General features: G+C 41.1%; 3 protein-coding genes across 16 annotated transcripts in view; 1 reads left to right on the top strand and 2 right to left on the bottom strand.

The window, feature by feature from the left end:
* The window catches only part of marchf1 (membrane-associated ring finger (C3HC4) 1), a 33,452-nt gene extending 25,286 nt beyond the window's left edge, over window positions 1–8,166 (bottom strand). For 6 of the 12 annotated variants that reach the window (XM_084372174.1, XM_084372165.1, XM_084372169.1 and 3 more), the window contains exon 1: window positions 296–386. The gene's annotated coding sequence lies outside the window, so the exon portion shown is untranslated. Of the gene's footprint in view, window positions 1–295; window positions 387–7,907; window positions 7,997–8,076 lie in introns of those variants that run through there. The other 6 variants (XM_084372166.1, XM_084372173.1, XM_084372177.1 and 3 more) reach the window with 6 other exon arrangements.
* Window positions 8,033–10,923, top strand: apela (apelin receptor early endogenous ligand). The gene is made up of 3 exons (XM_084372292.1): window positions 8,033–8,128; window positions 10,022–10,111; window positions 10,423–10,923. The coding sequence occupies exons 1-2, from the start codon at window positions 8,053–8,055 to the stop codon at window positions 10,108–10,110; spliced, it is 165 nt and encodes a 54-aa protein (XP_084228418.1). The 5' UTR covers window positions 8,033–8,052; the 3' UTR covers window position 10,111; window positions 10,423–10,923.
* A 1,086-nt stretch (window positions 10,924–12,009) lies between these two features.
* On the bottom strand, window positions 12,010–21,716 carry tmem192 (transmembrane protein 192). Of its 3 annotated transcripts, none has more exons than XM_084370146.1 (6): window positions 21,675–21,716; window positions 20,264–20,416; window positions 19,863–20,124; window positions 19,366–19,488; window positions 13,843–13,948; window positions 12,010–12,770 (listed from the first exon to the last, which is right to left on the bottom strand). In XM_084370146.1, exons 2-6 carry the CDS (start codon window positions 20,396–20,398, stop codon window positions 12,656–12,658), a joined length of 741 nt encoding a protein of 246 aa, XP_084226272.1. In that variant the 5' UTR covers window positions 20,399–20,416; window positions 21,675–21,716; the 3' UTR covers window positions 12,010–12,655. The 3 variants fall into 3 exon arrangements, with proteins under 3 accessions (XP_084226272.1, XP_084226270.1, XP_084226271.1); XM_084370144.1 differs by having other exon boundaries at window positions 20,264–20,419; window positions 21,578–21,711; XM_084370145.1 differs by having other exon boundaries at window positions 21,578–21,711.
* Between the last annotated feature and the right edge of the window lie 720 nt (window positions 21,717–22,436).

Raw genomic sequence — 22,436 nt, 5'->3', positions numbered from 1 at the left:
ATTCAAGCAGGGGTCAACTGATTTTAAATGTACATCACACGTAAATATGCACACTGTGTAAATGATACACACTGTGTTGGGTGTGAGTGCAAATATCAAAAACATTTATTGTTCTGTATGGTCATATATGTCAGTTGTCTTACTGTCACTTCTAGAAAATAACTCAGAATCAGGTCAGGTTTCTGTGTTGTGCATTATGTTCTCCCTTGATGTGAATGTGTGATATAATGTAATGCCGTGCTTTGTGTTGGACAGTTGTGTAGATGGACCTGCCCTTCACTGCCTTTGAGCTGACCTTCATCATCATTGCCTTCGTCATTGTCTCGCTCTTCAGCTTGGCTTCAATCTGTATCCAACCAGAAGCAGCATCTCCAGGTAGACATAGTCCTCCTCCACTGTCAGACACACACACACACACGTCAGACACACACACACACACACACACACACACACACACACACACACACACACGCACATGCACACACTGACACTCACAAAGACAAATGTCAGCTTCTAAAGCTGTCCACTGTATGTCTGCTGTCTTTCAGAGAGAGGCGTCGATGAAGCAAAGAAGTCACGACCATCTAACAGAAAGCAGAGAGTGATCATCAAGCAAGCTGGAAAGAAACCATAAAGGAATAGTCAGAGATCTCTGTCTTGTACTGGGATTTCAATGTGCTTTTTTCAAATGACTCAAAATGAACTGAAAACTTCCCCTCTTATTTTGTTTTTAGTTTTTAGGCAGTGTACATAACAATTTGTTATCCCAATAATGAGGCAACAGTAAACTTGTCCCCTATGAATGATGCAGTCTTGGTATCAAGGAATCTGTAACTCACCAATTGACCACAGTGCAGTGATCGTATAGTGGTTAGTACTCTGTGTTATGGCTGCATCAACCCGGTTAGATGCCATGCTCACAGGGAGCACTTTGCATAGTGATGCATTGGATAACGTGTCAATGGATATCAATGGATAACAGATCAGAAGATTCTAGATTCAACTCCTGGCTAGCTAGATGTGAACTTGGCTTAGCTTGTACATCATCCTTCTCTACATACTCTGTATCACGTTACATTTACACCTGAAAAGAGATGAACGATAGATAAATAGTTTTAACATGTACCAAAAGTCATCCGAATCCTTCAGTTTCAATCAGTCACTGCCACCATGAAGCCTGTTTTGTCTTTAGTATTACTAATTTTTCTTTGAAAATCCTCTGTGAAACTTAACTGTCATTTGTAATTCATCGCTTTGGAACCGATACGGTAAAATGGGAGCACGTTTGATAGTCAAAGCATGAATTATAATATCTCACAACAAAGAGGTAGCCAAGTCTTCACATTGCCGTGATCGTATAGTGGTTAGTACTCTGCGTTGTGGCCGCAGCAACCCCGGTTCGAATCCGGGTCACGGCAGTATCAGTAAGTTGTGCTAGTTTAATGTTATTGCTTTAACCATCCTCTGCTCTACTTATTATTGTTTGAGACAATGTTGCTGTGTTTCGCCGTATTTCTGACTCGACCGAGACCAGTCAGTTGACATGCCTTCTCCACTCTAGTACAAGACCATTGCTGTTTGCATGCCACGCTGTGAGAACCAAGCTGTTCACACAGATCATTGTGCAGAGGGTTAGTGGTGCAAAATTCTGCATCTAACTACAGATCAGAAGACTCTAGATTTGACTTCTGGCTAACTCCATGTAACCTTAAGCTTGTAAATCACTTGTCCCTTGTTTCCAATACTCCTTCTCTACATACTGCATTTCAAATTACATTTATACCTTAAAAGAAACAAACAATAGACAAATGAAGATTCAAAGTTTACCAAAAGCCTCAATCCTTCAGTTTCAGTCACTCGCAACCATCCTAAAGCCTTGTTCAGTACAACATTTGATATTCAAAGCTTAAACCATACATCACAACAAGGAAGCAGTCAGTACAACAAGAAAGCACTGGGTTGACAAAGTGGCCTTGATCATTGTGTTTAGTACTCTGCGTTGTGGTGGCAGCAACCCTAGTTTGAATCCGGGTCGCAGCAGTGGTGCGCTGCGCTTCTTTAATGTTATTGTTTTGATTCCATCCTCTGCTTCAGTTTACATTGTTAGAAGCTGGACAGCTTAAAATGATTTTGCTGTGTCACCGTATTGCTGTCTCCACACTAGACCACAAGACCAGTGCTGGTTGCATGTAATGCTGATGGTATTTACACAATGTAGATTTTACAGGGCTAGTGGCGCAATGGATAACGCGTCTGACTACGGATCAGAAGATTCTAGGTTCGACTCCTGGCTAGCTCGATGTGAACTTTAGCTTGTGAATCCCTTGTTTCCCATACTCATTTGATAGTCGATGTATGAAATATGATATGTAACAACAAAGAGATAACAAGCTGCTCACAGTGCCGTGATCGTATAGTGGTTAGTACTCTGCGTTGTGGCCGCAGCAACCCCGGTTCAACTCCGGGTCACGGCAGTAACAGTAAGTTGTGCTTCTTTAATATTATTGCTTTAACAAACTCTACCTGAAACTGAAAGGACCGAGATCAATTTGCTGTGTAAGGCCCCATATTTACTGACCCGTCATTTGACCAGCATTCTCCACTTGTCTAAAAAGTACAACACCACAGCTGTTTACATGTCACACTGCTGTGAGTGTTACTTGGCACTGTATGATTTTTTGTGTTCAAACAAGAACCATTTGCAAAACAGCTGTTTAGACTCCTTGACTATTTGATTGGTTGTGTATGACTACCTGACACCTTTGTGCCATCACAAGTTCCTATAATCTAACATATCCCATTGTTTTTGGATATAACTGAAATCATTGCTCTTCAGTCCAAACTTCTGTTTCCATTAAGTGTCCCATCAGTGCTACATTAGATTCAAGCAGAAAGGACGCTGACAGACTAAGCACAATTTAAACCAGGAAAAGCGCACTTTAAGAAGAACTTGATGCTTTTTTCTATGTCCTTTGTGTTTACGTATCTGCTGAAGCGTATAGAGAAGGACCGCAAAGATACATACTACCCTTTAAAAATCAAAACGCAACATAGACACTGTGTTCGTGTGTCCAGAGAAGTCGCTGTGTCTGGGTTAGGATTTAACAAACCAAGTGACTTTTGGCCCCTGGAGTCCTATTGGGGTGACATCCTGGGGGGTTAGAGGCTGCTCCCTGTTGAGTTTGCCCCTTGACCCCTGAGCCCTCCGTCACTCCTCCACAGTCAGCCGTCTAGTTGCCGACGCGGAGGGGAGGAGGCGCTCCAGAATAAAGACAAAGTTAATCAACCATCGTGAGATTCTATCTTTCTCCTCACAGAGTGCAGGAGTAGAAGAAGATGAAACGCCCAGCTCATTTGTTTTGTGTGATGTGTCCTGATGGTCCATATGTCTGCGTGTGTATTGAGAGTTCACTGCTGTTCATGTGTATATGTGCGTGCATTGGGGTCTGTATTGGGCAATTGTAGATAAAGGGTCTTAAGAGTAATTAGGCTGTGGCTGGCTGCGGCTCTCATTAACACTGATGACCTTATGGCATGACAACAGACCCACTATCACTCTAACGATGGACAACCAAATGACCCATCAGATCACAATCAACACTCGTACACACAAACAGACACTTGACTACACCCCAAAAAATTCAGACATCCCGGCACGTAACATCTCTGCGACACTATCACCTACGAGCTGTCTGCATCTGTATGAATGAGCATATATTAAAAGAGAGTCCTTCAAGAGGCTAGCATAGCTGCTGCTATAGCTTCAGTTATATCAGAACTGGAGAGTATATTTCATTGAAAAGAGTGCAAAGAACAGAACTGGCACCGCTTCTCGATGGAAAATGGATGTTTTCTCTCTTCTCTCAACTGACTGCAGCAAGAGTTTGATTTAAGCACTGGCTCTCTGATGGTAGCGCTCCCTTACTGGTGATCTGATTGGTTGAAGTTAGCACGTGATAGAGAGATGGTTGGTCCAATCACCTGCCTGCCCTTTTCCAAACAGGTTCGCAAATTTGCTTTAACAAAAAACTCTGATTGATTATTTAAAAAAACCTCAGATTTCCCCAAAAAATTAATCAAGTTTGGGAATGTCTGGACTGAACAGGTATGTCTTTTTTGTATAATATAGTGAATTTAATAACTGACAAATCAAGTTACTCCATCACGTTGATGATATTATCATACAGCAGTTCTGCTGCACACTAAGGTCTAATTCAAGCAGAGACATTACAGAGAAAGTTGCCAATTTTTTTTCTGCATGTATTTAAGGTATTTGTCCACCTGTGTACAGTGCACTAACGTTCGGCTATGTGGAACAGAAACAGTCTTTTTTATGACGCACTGTTCCTCCTAACAAGTTTTATCAGAGAGGAAGCTCTTTATCTGTGTTTCCTGGTCAGGAGATGATGGGAGAGGAAGAAGAAAGTGAAAATTCAGGAGGGGAGGAGAGGCTGAAGCTTCCTCTGTAGTCGTAAAGATCACAGCTGACTAGGAAGACCACGACTACTATAACAGCAGCAATAACAGCAGCTCTGCAGACTGTCCAACTCATCCACAATGCACTTAAAACAACCAAACCAGTATGAGAAAATGGTATAATGCAAACTATTCCACTTGTACGGCCTGATATTTAACTTTAACTGACAGTAATGTAAAACAGAGGAAAGCAGTAAAACATCACATTTTTATAGCTGGTACCAGTGAATTTTAGGCAATTTTGTTCACCAATTATTTAACTGTTAAATTGATCCTCAGATCAGATCAACAAAAAGTGAGTATTGCCAAACTTTGCCAAACTAAATAGTCTGGAAATGGCAAAGTTTTGCTCTCAATACAAAGCTATCTAAGCAAATTTTAATACGAATCTGAGCAGATGTTCAATGTCAGCTTTCAGTAGTTCAATTTTTGATAACTCAATGCTGCACCGTAGAAGTGAAAACACCAAACATCTCCTGGTTCCAGCTTCTCTAATGTGAGGATTATGTTGCTTTTCTTTGTTTTATATCACGATAAACTGAGTATCTTCGGGTGATGGACTGTTGATGGGATAAAACAAGGCATCTGAAGATGTCTCCTTGGGTTTTGATGGGTATTTTTAAAATAATTTTATAGGGTAAACAATAGGGTTGTTCGATACTGATACTAGAATCGGAAATGCCTCCAATACAGCCTTAAATGCTGGATCCGGTATTAGGCAAGCATGCAAGTCAATGCACTGAATAAATACCATATAATTTATTAGCCCTGGAACGGGACACTTCATGCAAGTTAAGATTTTCTATAAATCTTGCATAACTTCAAGCACATATTTGTGCTTTACGCATCTTTTGGATGACAGCAGAAATACTCAGGGTCAAAAGTACTTTAAAGTATTTTAACCCGGAAAAAACTGCTGTATAAATAATATATATATATATATATGTACACACACATGTTTTTTACCACTTGGTCAGGTACTGGAATAGGTATCGGAGGGGGAAAATGGTATCAAAACATCTCTAGTAAACAATGAGGTGGACGCAATTTGTTCCTAATTATCACACACTAAAACTGGAACAAGGTTCACCTATGCAGTGCAGCCCTGCCAAGGCACTGAAGCAGTTTAATAGGAGGTTGCCCTCTGTGTGTGTGCCTCGTAGGGGAGTGTTTGAGCAGGCTGGGTAATCCCTGTAAAGACGTATAATCCCCAGGAAGAGCAAATATTACAACACGCTCTCCTCAGTCACACAGAAAACCTGGTGGGGAGAATTCGGTATGATTCACTTGATTCTGTTTTGTAGGGCAGATAGAAACAGAGACAGAGAGAAGCTGAGGTTTGGCTTCAGTTGGATGCAGTGGTGACCAGGTGGCTCTGAATGACAATTGAGACAAAATTAGCATATTCAAATAGGGAAAATAAACATTTTTTAAAAGACAATGGCAGCTGATATGCAAAGTACAGCTCGCCACAGAAACAAACTACATACCTCAGCTGAGTGTGTTTGCTGCAGGATGAATGTGTGTGTGTACGTGAGCGTACTGTGCTTGTACGTTGGCCAAATCCATGAGGAATCTCTGTCATTCCAGGCAACATTTTTGCAAACAACGTAAAGCAATAAAAGCAACATTTCTGAAGACATAATGACACTCACACGTACACACACCACTAACAAAAACACACAAACGGAGAGACTTTGGCATCTATTGGCATCTATTTTTGAGGGCTAAAGAGAGCTGGCGGTCCAGATGCTTGTTCAAAGTCTCTGTGACTATTTTGAGCCCCCCGGTCCATTAGTGTCCTGCTGCTTCTCTAATCCTCATTCACATGTAATGGCTGACATTTCATCTTAATGTGTTAATTCATTAGCTGGGTGCTGAATGGAGAGTCTCAGTCCACAGAGACGGCCGTAAGCAGACACGCTAATGAGTCCCCACACCGGCAACTGCAGAGCTAATGCCAAGTGAACTGGGGTTACCTGCTGGAAGAAAATCCCCTGGTATACCACCAACTGACAGCCTGCATGAGAAGTTGCACAGGGTATTGTTTGAATATTTGAGACTATTGCAGATACAATAGCAGAGTTTCTGTATCAACACATTTTTGAAGCCTTACTTTAGCAAATATAAACATGTCCTCGATATGTGGATTTTTTTACTCCCTCATATCAATATTGGCCCTATAAGTCAGGCTCTAAACATTACCCAATAAGTCTAAGATTAACTTAATTAAAATTGATTCAAATCAGGAACTATCTGGTTAAAAAAATAAGTAAACAAGGTTATAGATCTGACAAGACTTTTGATGCCAGCTTACCTTTCAATACCTGACAAATTTCAATACTGTGTTGAACACATTTTGGCTGGCAAATAAGCACAAAGTTTTATCATCACGCAATTTATGGTTGATTAAAGAATAAATAATTAAGATTACAAGCCTGATCAAGGATTTGATGCCCTTTCAGTACTTTTTGATAACCAATGCTAAGAACACATTAAGTTCAGTGTTGTTGATGCACAGAGCTAACAAGAAGATGAAAGTGAAATGAACTGAACTGAAATTTTAAGATTTCTAAGGATTAAGCGACCCTTTTTTTAGTGATTTCCTCAAAAACTGAATTCCCAAACACAGTCACGCTGTGGCTTTGTAGAAAAATACAGAAAATACATTTTTGTCCATTTAACCACCTTCCACACAAAGAAAGACACTTATGCAGACAGAGGCAGTAGACGGCATCCTAGACAGTCAGAGTCAGAGTATTGTTTGTCCTGTGAATCACTGGATTTCATTCAGTGAGGACGCCGACCCCGAAATGCTCGGTGCAAACACCCCCCTCCACCAATACCACCTCACCCCCCCAAAAAAACCCCAGATGTGTGTGTGTGTGTGTGTGTGTGTGTGTGTGTGTGTGTCCTCCCCTGTGCGGGGGTAGGGGACAGCTGAGGGAGGAGGGATCTGGCTCTGGAACCTGCTTCTTTCAACTGCGGCTCCTTAAATCTAACATCTACTGTTATAAGTGATAAATCAACATTGACTGCTTCCGCTGCTGTCTTTAAATATTTCAATCACTCATAACTGCACACACACACACACTTATTTTGCATAGATGCAAAATGCAGCATGCAGGAGAGTGTGTGTTCAAGGGGCAGTTGGAGGGTAGGGAGGGGGCTTCCTGTCACTTGAATTACCCTCTACATGTGGGGTCAATATGTGCAATGCTGTAGTGTGGGTGTGTGTGTGTGTGTCAGGAGGTTGAGGTGGGGGCTGCTGTGGGAGTTACACCCCTCCATACTCCCCCCTCCCTCTAAAAGGCTGTATAAAGGAGATGGGGGGAAAGGCACCTTTGTCACTTTGCTCTCAGACACAGAGACAATTACACTCTCACTGGACACACAGACACTCTGGACACACGCATTCCTCGGGGACCTACTTATTATCCTGAGAAAAAGAGGTACTTCATCCCGCGGTGGGTAACAAGAAGCGGAGGAAGACAGAAGTCAGCCACACTGAGCATCTCCAGTCCAGGACTTTCCATACTTTTTTGGACATTTTTAGAAGCTAACTGCTGCCCAGCCATGAGGATCTTCAATCTGTTCTACCTGCTCCTGCTGCTCGTAGCTGTTGTTGCACCAGCCTTCTCAGCCAGACCAGGTAAGCATCCCAGAACTTCACCGTCCGGACTTCTCAACAGGTGTCTATCAGAACCGGCCGCTCGAACGTAGTTCCGGCCAGCAGTTTAAACGTTCTATATCACTGCGCCACGGCAGGTGAACATAGCAACGGCGCTTCTGCTTCTTGCTAGCTTAACTTTCACTGGAGAAAACTGGCCTAAATAAGCTAAATTGACTACAAACTTGAATAAAATAATAATTATTTCGTCAAATCATCACCTTTTTTTGCTGTAGTAATGATATAAGCGCGATAAAAGGCTACACTCTGAATAAAATAACGCAGCGTCCATCATCGTGGCGGAATGTGACTATCGCTAAATTAATGTAGATTATCTGACAAGATATGGCGCGTTCACGGGTTGTTTCACAGTCCGTAATTGCGAAAACTCGAGTGGGAGAAACCTTTACCGTTATCAACAACCGGTGGCAAACTAATGTAATGCTGCTACATCTAAACGAAATTGCCCATTGAAATGTAGTGTTACTCGTTGACAATGAGGAAATCAAAATTTGCTGACAAAAAAGAGGCTAAGTTGAGGATTATTTTTTGTAAATTACTGTCAAATGCGCTGTAAAGATTCAACACGATAAAATACTAAATATGGCGTAATTTTGATGTGTGTGGTTTGTCAGCATGACTAGAAAATTATTGGAATAATGCGATTAACAAGAGTTATAAACGTTTTTTCCTTTTGGCCAACACGGCCTGAATGCAGCACTAGCACATCAATATCAATATGTGGCGCGTTCACGGGTTGTTGTTCCAGTCCGTAATTACGACAACCCGAGTGGGAAAAACTGTTATTGTTATCAACAAGCGGTGGCAGAAGAGCTGCGAAACTTTACTCGTTGACAAAGAGAAGGCTGTGAGAAGTTGTTTCTTAGTGTTTTTTCCATTTTGCCAACACGATCTGAATGCAGCATTACTAACTTGTGGTCTGTTCAGGTGTTTTCAACTTTAATTACTCTCCGATCTGAAAAAGTAACCATCACGCTGCAGGTGCGCCTTTTGCGCAAATCCAAGCGGGTGCGCGGTTATCTGCGCCTCGGCCTTGCGGCGGAGACAAACATCTGTTGTTATCCAGAGAGGCTTTTGGGCTTGAGGTCGTGATTAGGCTCATGTGATGGTGATGGTGGATGGAGAGGAGAGGATGAAGGGGAGGGGAGCGGAGCGCCGCCGGGGATCGCACAGCGACCCCAGTGAGCCCCTTTGTCCCGGGCTGGAAGGCACTCCGGCGCGCTTTTGTTAATCACGGTGTTAAAACGCCATGCAAATACCCGAGCTTTATTAACATGACATGGAGTAGCGGTGCCAAGTGTAAAGAAGCCTACCTCCAGGCGTGGGGAGCAGTTTCTTTCAGAGGGGAGAAGGGGAGGGAGGAAGAGGGAGTCATAAAGTCATCTGGCACTTTATCTCTTCCTGGGCTTGGCTGGCAGCCTGTGAACCGCGGGAGTCAAAGTGGATTTATTAGGGACGTTTAAAAATAATCATGTGTTAGGTCTGTGTGTCCAGGTTTATTAGAAGGGGGTCGCCCTGTTGTTGGAGAAAGAGTCCAAACAATAAAACCTATGACTGCTTGCTCAACAGAGGACAAGTCAGACCACAGTTAGGCTCTGTGTGCTTCAAAATTACACTCACCTGGTATGAAAATGGAGATGTTTTATCTCTGTTGGAGCTTAAAAGCCCAGGTTGAGTTTACTCTCCTCCATGTGGGATTAATTATCCCTGTCAGGTGATATGCAGGAGTCCACCTGCAGACATAAATCTTGCTTTTACACCCTTATTTGATAAGCATCAGTCATGATCGTCTAACTTGCATTGAAATCTCTATTTCTCATGAACATTAGAATTAAAAACATGTCTTTCTTTCAGATTTCCTGAACATGAGGAGAAAATACCACAGACACTTCTGCCCACACAGACGCTGCATGCCTCTCCACTCCAGAGTCCCCTTCCCCTGAGGTAAGACTCATACATGTGTTTGTGCGTTAGAGAGGTTATGAGCCGAGCTGTGTGACACATGGAGCGAAACCAGGTTACAGAGCTGGCAGGTGGCAGTTAAGAAGGTGTGCGTGATTAGAGGCAGGGGTGTGTGTATTCACGCAGAACAGAGGGGGGAAAGGCTCGGACATAAATCTCACTAACGATGAAGAGGAAGGCTTTAGTGCCACGAGGAGGGAGTAGGGGGTGTTCGGCTTTTAATTTTTCGACTCCTGCTGCGTTTGAACTCCTTTTAGCAGGACACTAAATTCTGTTTTTTTTTTCCATTGCAGGTTGACGCACAAGAAAGAGGAGAGAAATATGAATATGAAGCAACTTGTGGCTCAAACATCAAGGATGGCTCCCAGTTATAAGACTGTGAAGTGGAAAAACTCTTGGGACACCATGAAAATGCCATCCAAAGAGCCTCAAGAAACTGTGTTCGAAATCGAGCTCAACTTGAGCTTGTGCATGACTGACGCTTCATTCCAAACCAAATACAAACCGTGAGATGTTATGGCGTGCTGGTGGCTACAGATCTGAGTTGGATGCACCTTCCGTCTTCATCCACAAAAGCCATTACTGAAAAAAGAACGAGGGGAAAGGGAGCCACACAATGTGTCATCATGTGTGTTCGACACCAAAAGCTACGGACCAAAGAGCTGGAAACATCTTAGCGACTGCAGCTACGATGAACAGCATCCACATATTATTCCTACAAAGTGTTTATAATGCATGTATGCACTTGAAATGTTTATTGAAAACTTTTTAATAAAACAAATTTACTAAATGTATTGTGTTTACTTCTCGAGTTTGTGTGTGTGTTAAAATAACAATCAACAATAGGGTTCCAAAAGAAGTGGAAACTTTGAGGATAGTTCTGGTTCTGGTTAAAGGTTAAAGGTTAAGTTCACCCAGTAAATGAACTTCAGTCATTAGCTTTGTAGTCCACAACACATTTCTTGAGCTTTACAGCAAAACCAAGTTGCCACATTCTCGTAAACAACTGAAGCAGATGAGGACGACTCGTTTTAAAATGTCAAAAAAAAAAACAGGAACAAAATCATAAAATGGCTTTAACGTAATGCAAGTCAAGAGAACCCACCATGATTTGAAAAGACCTTATTTAAACCCTTTTTGAAGCCAAAATCTTCAATGTAGCTGCTAAGCTAAAAGCGTTAGCACACGCCTCACCTGAGACGCATGATGAGGGTATGAATAACATCTATTTAAATCAATTCCAGGGCTTCCGGAGACTTTGATTATTGCCGAACGAGATCTATCGAGACATTTTATTGTTTTGTTTACGTTTTAAAACAAGTCCCAATCTACTTCAGTGGTTCAGGGGAACGCTTCAACGCTCTTTTGCTGTGTGAAGCTCCAGAAATGTTTTGTGGAATATGAAACTTCTTAAATCTAGGTTTTAATCAAGACTTCATTGACATTTGGATACTTTTAGTAGATAAATATTAAACAAATAACTCTTTAACCTTAAACCCAATGATCCAACATGGCTCCTGCTACCTGCAGTCCTCCAGATAACTCCGGGCTCCCAGGAGAAGCCACGTGGGAAAGGAGTCGTAAATGCGGCACTCCCCTGTGGAGTTACGGACGCCGGAGCATAAAGGGATCACAACGGGGAGCAAACAGCGAGGGCTCAAATGACGACCTCCATATTTCGTTGACGCAGATTCCCGTGACTGTTGAAATTTAACACAGAAAAGGCGAGGCGGGAAAAGACGTTCACACCGGCTGATGTTGACACTGCAGTGTTCCTATTGTTAGAGATCTTTGTTTTAGCTCCACGGTACAAACACAACTTGGTTAAACACAAAACTGCAGTTGCTGAAAAGGGTTAAGCATAAATAAACAGAAACACGAGAATTTTAAGATTTATTCCAATCAGATCACAAACACTGTACACAAACTCACAATGGTTGAACAAATAGAAAAAAACTGCTACCAGATAAAGCATTTACACACACATTCAGACATAAAATAGCATTTACAGACGTTTACAACGTTACTCAATCTCTTTCTGTTGTTTGACCCTGATAAGTGATAACCCCTCCCCCCTGTATCTCCTTCTCTTTCAGTGCAGATGATCTCTAAATAAAACAGTTGTGCCTCTTGTGTTTGTCTCACAGTAACACAAGCGGCAGCACACACAGGTCACCGAGGTCATAAAAGAGTGATAAAAACCCCTCACCTCTGATCTGTGACCCATGACTCCTCTCCTCCTCCTCCTCCCACTTAACTGTCCTCCACTTACAGCTCACCTCCTCCTGCGTTATCTGTCCATCTCAGGTGAGGATGAAACCTCCCGTCTTAAGTTTGTGCGCACAGGGATTTCCTTACTTTTAGTCTTTTTTTATCCAGTGTTTCTTCTCGCTCCAGTCCTCTCTTTCAAACCCACGGATCCCCAGTCTCCTTTGTGTTAAGAGAGCGGATTGATAAAATGATCGGGCTCAGGTTCCCAGCGCGTCGCTGCTGGTTCACAGGGAGGATGAGGAGGCCGGGCTGTAGTCAGTGCTGGGCGGTGAGGTTGAGCAGCCTCTTGCTCAGTAAGGTGTTGTGCTGCTTCAGGTACTCTATCAGGTCGGCCTGCTTCTCCACCACCTCCTCCAGACTGGAGCCCTCTCTGTGGCAGAAAATAACAGCACATATGTAACATCACTGAATTCATTTGTCTGTTTATGGATAAGGCTGGCAATGTTCTTTAGTATTATAAAATTGTCCACAGAAAATTAAGTCTGGAAATATTTGGTTTAGGTACCTTGAAAGTGCTTGAAATTTATACTTTAGACAAATATATACAAATGTGGTTGGGGAAAAAAATGGGCTTGTGGCCAAAGACAGGTTGGAGACACAGAATATGGCCAGCGCTCAAAGATTAAGTGATGGTTTTATTGCATTCAAACTCTCTTATCGGCTTTTCATTACAAACTGTGTATACTCCCTAACGGCAATGGGAGTTAGGGAGTGCAATGTTTGTGCAATATTTGGCTTGTGGTGCATGAAAAGGAGTGATGGTGCAGCTGAAGAATGTAGTGAGTTGGAAAATAATTATATAAAGGAAGCAAAGTGGTGTCACTTTTCTTGTAGGCTGCAACATACAAGTTTGGACCAATTGTTCGTTATTCACATGTTTTTATGCATATATTTTATTCTAGATATTTATATATTGTAAGCAGTTTTGGTCAAAGCTGAAAATATATGAAGGAAGGAGAAAGTCTAAGGATCGCTGTGATGCAAGGTCTCTTTTGCCCCTTTGTGAAGAAAAAATAATGGAGACACATTTTTGGGATGGACCAAATGTGAACAAAGTCCTCATGAATTAAAGATATCATTTTTGCATTACTATTTCTAAAAACTATTTCTAAATTGTTATATATTTTCTTGAGTTGTGCACTTACAGTACATTATCTCAAAGGTTTCTAACAATGTTCTCAGAGATATCTGTAATTTTACTCAAGGTAACGGTGCGTTTGATTTGGTTGCCTGTGGCTAAAACTTCCAGGGAGTCATCAGATGACTTGTCAAGAGAGTGTGGAAGGAAGTCCGCGGAGAACGTGACGTGAATTAAATATAAATTGCCGTACAGAAGGCAGCTCGGAGGCTAATTCGCCCATGACAGCAACAGGTAAAATTTCCCCCACTTTGAAGTCACATGGTTCATGTCTTCTGTGTGTGTGACCGAGTAAACTGTGCACCTGAAGCCGGTCTCAGTCGGCAGGCTGGTGATACTGAAGTTGTGCGAGTGCTCTTCCTGGCTCACATCTGGTGCAGCCCGCTCTCTGTTGAACTGCATCACCTTGACTGAAAACACACACACAAAAATCTTCACTTACTTTTTTCATCAAACCAGCGTTTTATCTTCACATAAAACGACACACAGACATGATCGGGCGGTGAGAGCTGTCCTACAGACATGAATCACTCAGGTGAGAAACGGCACACATTTGTTTTTTTTACTGTTTTCCATCCCTCTCCCTCTCCTAAACACACACAGGCTGTTATATCCTGCACTTAGTCCTTATGGGCTGCCATATCCTGCACTCAAACCTCCAATTCTCACACCCTAAACATACACCTTTACACAAGAGGTGGGATTAGCAGCGAGGTGGAGACTGGGTGTGGAGCATGCAGTAGCTGGGAGAGGAGTAAGGACAGAAATATAGGAGATGTTGATGCTGAATTAAGATAAGGCCGGGGTGTGTGTGTGTGGTTTAGCAGCAGCAGTGAGGAAGGGCAGAGGGAGGAGCTGGTTGAGTATTGATAAGACTTGAGTGTCATTAGCCAGAGGAAATTGTCAGGGAGGTTCTAAAGAGCGCTATCTTTACTTTGCTTCAGTGCAGCATCTCAGCATCCACACTCACACACAATCTCAAGAAATACTGCACATTCCTGCATAATGAGGCCCTAAATCTATGTGTGTGAGTGTGTGTGTGTGTGTGTGTGTGTGTGTGTGCAAATACAGGAATAGTAAGCAGGTATGTGAGACAGAGAAAGAGACATTCCAGAAAGGCAAAGAAAAGAAGAGGTGGAGAGAAGAACAGAAGGCAGTAAAAGGACAGAAAGTGATGATGTGACTGTGTTTGGTGAAAACAAACTGCTGTCAAATATTTAACTAAATACCATCAGGGTCAAATATCTTTCACGTTTTTTCAAACATATATTCAGTATAAGAAAAAAAGATATTTGAAATATGTTTGCATTTACAGACACAACAGAGAATAACCAGGTTAAGCTAATACTTCAATAACGGCATTCAGATTCACAGAAATGCACTGTGATATCAGACGATAAAGGTTTTTAAAATGAAATAAAAATCAAGTCGAGTCTTTAAATGAGACTGAAAATATTGGTATATTGGAAATCGATATCGAAACCAATATCGTGCATCCCATCCCATAGCTTATTTATCTTAAAGGTTTTCATTATAAAATGCGCTGTGACAAATACCTTACATACCAGTTTGTTGTTAGTTTTGTTAAACTTGCTAAACTCTGTTTTATAAAGATGCATTGCAAACCTGAATCCTGAAAAAAAAAAAAAAGAAATAAAAAGGTTTATTGTAGTCCAAATTTGTTTTGCAGTGTGTGTTTAGTTACTGTCAAGTTTAGTATTTTACGTCTGTTAATCAGGTTTTATTTACCTTGATTTCAACTGTAATTTCCCCAAAACAACCAGTTAAAATATACACATTAACCCAAGTGTTGGTTCTATTTATTTTAGCAAACCCGTAATGACCATGAATTAGCTCATACAGAAAAGGATCAGGATGAATCTGGATGTTCAGGAAGTCCTTCAAGTCTGTGGAGTTCAGTGTATTACAGCAGGGGGGAAAAATGATAGAGACACCAGGATGGATGGGTGGATGGATGGATGGATGGATGGATGGATGGAGCAGAAGTGACACATTTCACACGTCCATGTTAGAGACTCTCACACGACTGGACAGACAGTGCTCAGACCTGGTCTGCTCAGATCTGAGGAGCTTCAATCACCCATTAAGAAGTGCACATTTCCAGGTGATAACAGTCAAGCTGCAGAGGTGCTAACAGCTAATGGTGCCACATATAGAGCACACAACGGATCGAAATCAAAGAAACTGGAGGGAAATGGATCCCAGCAACCGCGGAGACTGAATAAAGTAACACGAGACGGAGGAGTGTGAACACACACTAGTTGCGTCACAGGACTATGCAAGCCGAGTGAAAAATAAACCCTGCTTATGAAACTGTGTCACAGTTCTACTGCAAGTAGGCTAAAAAAAACACATCTTTGTTTATGTTATGTAACATACATGGTAGGTCTGCCTGCCCCTGATCCTGCCACAAGGTTTTACACTGCTGAACACAAGGTTTGTGTAATAACTATAACAGGATTAACATAGGCTGGGCTTACTATAGAATTACTGAACTAACTTTATCTTTATAGAGCAGGCGTTTAAAGACAAAGTGATATTATAATGACAGTCCAGCATGAGGAAAAACACAGATGTAACCAGTTTTAATGATGGTGAACCATCTCAGGTATCCCTGGTTAGAACAGATATATACAGGGTCTGGTAGGGAGATGTGGGTGAAGTCAAGCGTTTATCATCCCTCCAATGCATCACATATTTAAAAAAGGTTGAAACTGAGATAACAACGTTCACAGCATCCTTCTCTAAGTAGGTGTAAGAGAGTGACATTTACCTAAGCATATATCAAATTAAACCTTTTTTAAAGCATTTTCAAGGTACTAAACCCAACAATTCCAGACTCCGTGAGCCTTTTATAATCACATCTAAATTGTTACTATATTTGCAATTGCAAAAAAATAAAGGTGAAGTTGACAGAATTCTTTGATGTTGAGATGAACACAAGTTAAACTTTTTTAATATGACTTTGTATACTTTAGGTAATATTAACATATCAACAGTGAGATAATGCTCTGATAATGTGAGTGATATTTACTGTGGACACATTGAACACTTTGTGAGGATCTACAGTCCTGGAACAGACATGATCGTCATATAATACATGGGGTTTGTGTGTGATAGGGGTATACTGTTGGTGTGTGTGTGTGTGTGTGTGTGTGTGTGTGTGTGTGTGTGTGTGTGTGTGTGTGTGTGTGTGTGTGAGTGTGTGAGTGTGTGTGTTAACCCTGTGCCCCTGTAGGCCGAGGAGAGAGATGTATTATAAGTTAGGCCTTTGAAGGCCAAGACATGGCTTTGAAGTGCATGTAGGTCTATAGAGGAGAGTGTATTCATGTTAAAATGAGAGCGGCAGAAACATACAGCAAACCTCAAAGACACACACACACACACGGGCACACACACACACACTTACAATGAGCATGCACTTCAAAGAGAAGTTGAACGAGGCCTTCCTGTATGGACTTCATAGCTGCAGGCATTATATCTCTGCTTCTTCTCGGTGTCCTCTGAATTTTTCTTTCCTGTTCATAGGCTCCCTGATGTCACCTTGACTCTGCATCAGTCGGAGTGTGAGTGTGTGTGTGCGCGCGCTTGTGTTTGTGCTTTAAAAGGTTTGCGCTGCGAGGCGTCGCTTCAGTTTGCGTCGTGGCTGACTGCACTGATCTGAGCCGGAATGCGGCGGGCGAACACAGATACCCCCGTCACACACTGGATCACCCTCACTGTAAACACAGGGACAATGTGTGTGAGTGTGTGTGTCTCCCTGTGTTTGGGTGGAGTGGGCCGAGGGTTACCCTTTGGCTAGGCTAAATCCTAATGCCTCTTATCTTCTCTGCTTGCCTCTCTGGTATCTGGAGCCTCAATCTGTGCCCCTCAGCTGCCAAACACACCTTTAATATGGATTTCCTTTCATTACTGGTGATTCAATATCAATATCCTCTGATACAACATCTTTAATAGCAGTTTTCCTTTAGATACTGAGAGCAAGGCCAGTGTATTGGACCTCACCTTACAATCTGGGGAATATGGTAACAATAACAGATAACAGAACAAATAACAGATTTGTCTTGATTAAACAATATATACTAAAGCAGATTTACCACTGACTGATTTCTGAAATACTTATACTTGTGTTGGGCTGGATATCATTTAAAATACTTCTGACATCAGAGCCATTTTGTGTCAGTCCTATTTAACAAAATTATAAACTACACAGGGACAGTTTCGTTCCACCTCTGATCCACCAGTGACAGAGGCAAAAAATCTTTTTTTTTTCTGGTGCTGCTTGGTTCAGTGTAAAAAAGACAAAGCTGGTGTAGAGGCGAGCCTTTGTTGCAGCGCTTTTGCGGGATCTATGTGTAAAACAGTAGATCAGTGCACTTGCTAGAACTTGAAGGAATCTAGGGATCCTAGGCAGTGTGTACTTTTCCTTAGAAAGCTGCCAACATTTTTTAATAGCAAGCAAGATACAAACAAGGCATGACATCTACTAATCAACTAATCGATTAGTTGTCAACTATTAGATTAATCAGTAATTATTTAAGGAAACACAGTCAAAATTCTCTGATTCTAGCTCCTTAAATGTGATTATTTTCCAGTTTTTATGACAGTAAAGTGAATATTTTTGGGTGGTGGACCAAACGAGACATTTATGGATATCATCCTGGGCTTTGGGAAAATATTTTCTGACATTCTACAGATCAAACAACTGATCAAGAAAATAACTGATGGATGAATTGACAGTGAAAATAATCACTGGTTGCCCTCATCTACAGCCATGCCAGTAGCACTGTGAGGCTGTGCTTTGAGCTAAATGCTAATGTCAGCATGAGAGGGAGTTCATTTTAAATTTAAACAATTAGTTACTGAGGTCAAAGGCACATAAATAAAGACGATAGATGGATAGATGTACACACAAGTATGGGTAACCTCCAACAAAGTTTGCATATTTTCGTAACAGATGCAAAAACATCAGCAGACTAGCAGAGAGAGAGAGAGAGAGAGAGAGAGAGAGAGAGAGAGACAGAGAGAGAGGACAGAGGGTTGAATGGTCGATTGTCATGCTGTCGGGTCTGAAAAGGGCAGGGCAGGTATTGTGATGCGAATGTGCTCAGATAGAGCGTGGGGGTAGTGTGTGTGTGTGTGTGTGTGTGTGTAATGTAATCTACAAGGGTGTGTCTCCCTTAATATGCCACCACTGATATAACCACCGCGGGTGTAGCATGACTGATGCTACGTTGCTCTTATAACACCAGAATGAAAGAACACTCAGCTTATAAACTATCAAATGTGATCGGATTGGAGAAAAGTTCACCTCCAGTTACTGAAGGCTGGTAATATGACAGAAGTAGTGAAATTCACAAAGAGGAAAATGGAGGAAGATTGTTTCATGTTGTTTTGATGCCATGATTTATAGACTTCTCGAGTCTTCATTAGCTGTTGCGTCCTTTGATAAAGTTGTTAAAAATGGGCCCTCTCTAAATTCATACTGCTGCTGAGTTACTGCACAGTATTACTGCGATGTTCTTCCGTGTTTTAGACTGATACTTTGCACTGTTACATTCTCACCACTGCACAGTTTGAGGTCAATTAAATTTAATGAGTTGAACTGAAAGTAAAGCAAGTGACACGGTTACTCAGAGGGTAACCACACTGGTTTCAGTTGTTCCTGCTGATTGTCCTTTGAGTTTTTAGGTATCTATTTGTTTTACTGTCGACTTCTTTTAGCTCTGAAGTAAGGTTCTTTAAAAAAAAAAAAAAAATTCCAGTCATACTCAATGTTAAAATATCATAACTGAGATCAGTTTACCTGTGTAATAGATCAGACATGGCACCGCCACCAAGAGCTCCAACCCGAGGATGCTGAGCAGCAAGTAGGTGTGCACCTTCACTGACAACTGTGCAGCCAGAACAACCAGCAGCAGAACATTTCCTGCGCACAAACATACAAAACACACATTCTTCCTTCAGTACTACTGCCATCTGGTGGAGAAAACTGACCTCTACAAGTGCAGTAAATGGATTTATAGTTTACTGTAAGGGCGTCACGATTCTCTAAATCCACAATTGAATTTGACTTTTGATTTTACGTTGACGATTCGATTCAATTTAACATTTTTTCAGCACTCACTAACAGTTATGTCGTTGTTACGACTATCGCATCTTGATTTGTAAAGATAAACAGTTTTATGCCATTAAAACTGACCCTGACCGGGGTATTTTACAACAACTTGACTTTATCTGTTTTCCACTTAGAATCAAACTCGTGACGCCCTTACTCCACCAACAACATGTGTTCAGCTGTACCTGCAGAGTGTACGGTGAGCGGCAGGTGCTTCAGTCCTTGCATCTGCCTGTAGAATCGCAGGTATCCTCTGCTCCTGGCCCGGTTGTGGTGGTGCTGAGCACACCCGGTGAACAGCAGCACGAGCACCCATAAACACACCTTCCCGAACAAAATGACGCTGTCGCCTCGGACATTACCCAGGATACTCATGCACACCTCCTCTTGGCCAAATTTCAACACACACAGCACCGCTACACACATCGACAACACCACGTAGACAACCTGAAAGACAACGGAGAGCACAGAGAGTGAGACAGGCGTACAACATGAAGGAGACTTTAGATCAGATGAGCACGTACTATGACTGTCATTTCTGCTGATATATATAAATCCAATGTGTGTGTGTGTGTGCATATCATACATGCAGCAGAGACAGCAGGCCGGCATGGCAGGGTGTGGGCACAGTCTGAAACTCTCTCCTGATGGCGGAGTGGAGGGCGTCAACAGAGATCAGAGGTCCGTCCACCAAAGAGTCTTCATCCAGGCTGCGTGACATGTCTACTGAGGGGCCTGCCTGCTGAAGGAACACAGTGGTAGTAAGTTGAACACTAGGCCCCTATTTAAATACAGATTAGTTGATTTAACTGGAAAAATACGGCAAAGATATAAAACTCTTAGACATAAGAGCTATATTACTATCACATATTATATTGTGTATTTATATAAATAAATATACTGCATATTTCAAATATTCAGTATCTAATTTTAAGATATTGCAGATATAAGTGACATTATGTTTGTAACTCTCGCACTTTCAACCTGATTATTATTATGACTTATCTTAGCAGATATGCAATTGTAGTTGCCTCCTATTTCATTTTATGTATATTTATCATATCTATCCTACTTAAATTTTTATTTGTGCTTACTTTTTCTACCTGCTACTTGGCTTTGTGCTGCTGCAACACTTGAATTTCCCCTCTTGAGATCAATAAAGGATTATCTTATCTCATCTTATTTTTCTTTTTGACTATATTCTTACCTACTTTCTTATGTTGCTGTCATACCAACTTTCCAAGAGGATCATTTAAGTTTGTCTTGTCTTATATCTGGTCTGCAGTGTTACAGCAGTGCTTATCAAAGACCACACCATATATGTTGATAATACATTTTGACATCACACAATTAACTATTCATCTCCTAGTAATAATTGATGACTCACTGCCATTAAATATTTGAAAAGAATTGACACGGACCACCATTACTCATTTCATAGGCAGGAGAGAAAAAAATGAAACTGAAAGTAAATAATGTAAAGTAAATAATACAACTTATTACATAACAGCAAGACTATGTGACTATTCATTGCTAACTATGTGTTAGTAACAGAAAGAAATAAAAACTAATACAAGTATGTTTATGATTTATCAACAGCCTGCACCACAACAATCTGAAAACAGGGAACAGAAATCACGAGATGACTGACCACAAGGGAGGTTTTACTTCGTGTACGACCTGTTCAGAGCTAATGTTTTACTGATCTACACACATTTCTAAAAATGGATAATTGTTTCAAACTGCTTCACGACATGAATACAGTCGTATATTTTGCTGCTTCATATCTAGTCGACTGCTAGCTAACCCAGGCTAACTGTCACAGGATATTTATCTATCTTTAGCGAACAAGCTAACCGTTGACACGGCGACTGGTTAACGGTGAACGACAAGTACGTACTTCATAAAGCGAAGGTCCCTTTGTCTCCATTTTGTTTTGACGTCCGACAATTTTAGAGAAGAAATGACAAAACAACAACAAACAACCATTAGCTTACATGCTATCAAAGGGGCGGGCAGGTAGATATTAGTACACTTCCGGTTCCCCTACTTTCCGGTGCCGGTCTCTTTGAACTTTGGTTCCTAGCACAATAATTCCGGCAATTTGATTATTATTACAGATTTCTGCTGATTATAATGAATAGCAGAAAAATATATTAATAATATATTTTTTTAAATGTATTTATTATTTAGTTTTATATATAATGCTCTGCACTGATATAGCTACAAGTTACTTTGCAGATTGTCAACTTGTATAACATGATATCATTATAAATGATAGCAGTGCTGGAATGTAACTAAATACATTTACTCAAGTACTGTACTTAGGTACAATTTTGCGGTAGTTGTTTTTCCATTTTCTGCTGTTTTATACCTCCACGCCTCTACATTTTGTAGGAAAGTATTGTACTCTTACTTCACTACATTTATTTGATAGCTTTAGTTACTAGTTACTTTGCAGATTGCTTGCCAAATGAGAGTAAAAAGTTGCACATTTTTAGATTATTTTATAATATATTTAAGCTATATCAGTACATTTTTGTATCAGATACTTAAGGACTTTTACTCAAGTACTATTTGTATGCATGAGTTTCACTTTTCCTAAAGTAATATTATAACACGATCTCTTTTGGGTATCTTTTACACCACTGGTTATTAATACTTTTACTTAAGTTAATGAGCTGAGTAGTTTTTTCCACCATTGTTTATATGTTGATCTATACTATCAGAGTGGATTCATTACTTTACCTGAAAAAGAA

Source organism: Pagrus pagrus (assembly GCF_965226575.1).
Source record: "Pagrus pagrus genome assembly, chromosome: 2".
Taxonomy (NCBI): Eukaryota; Metazoa; Chordata; class Actinopteri; order Spariformes; family Sparidae; genus Pagrus; species Pagrus pagrus.
Note: the sequence above shows the minus strand (reverse complement) of the source record. Positions and strands in the feature narration are given on the sequence as shown.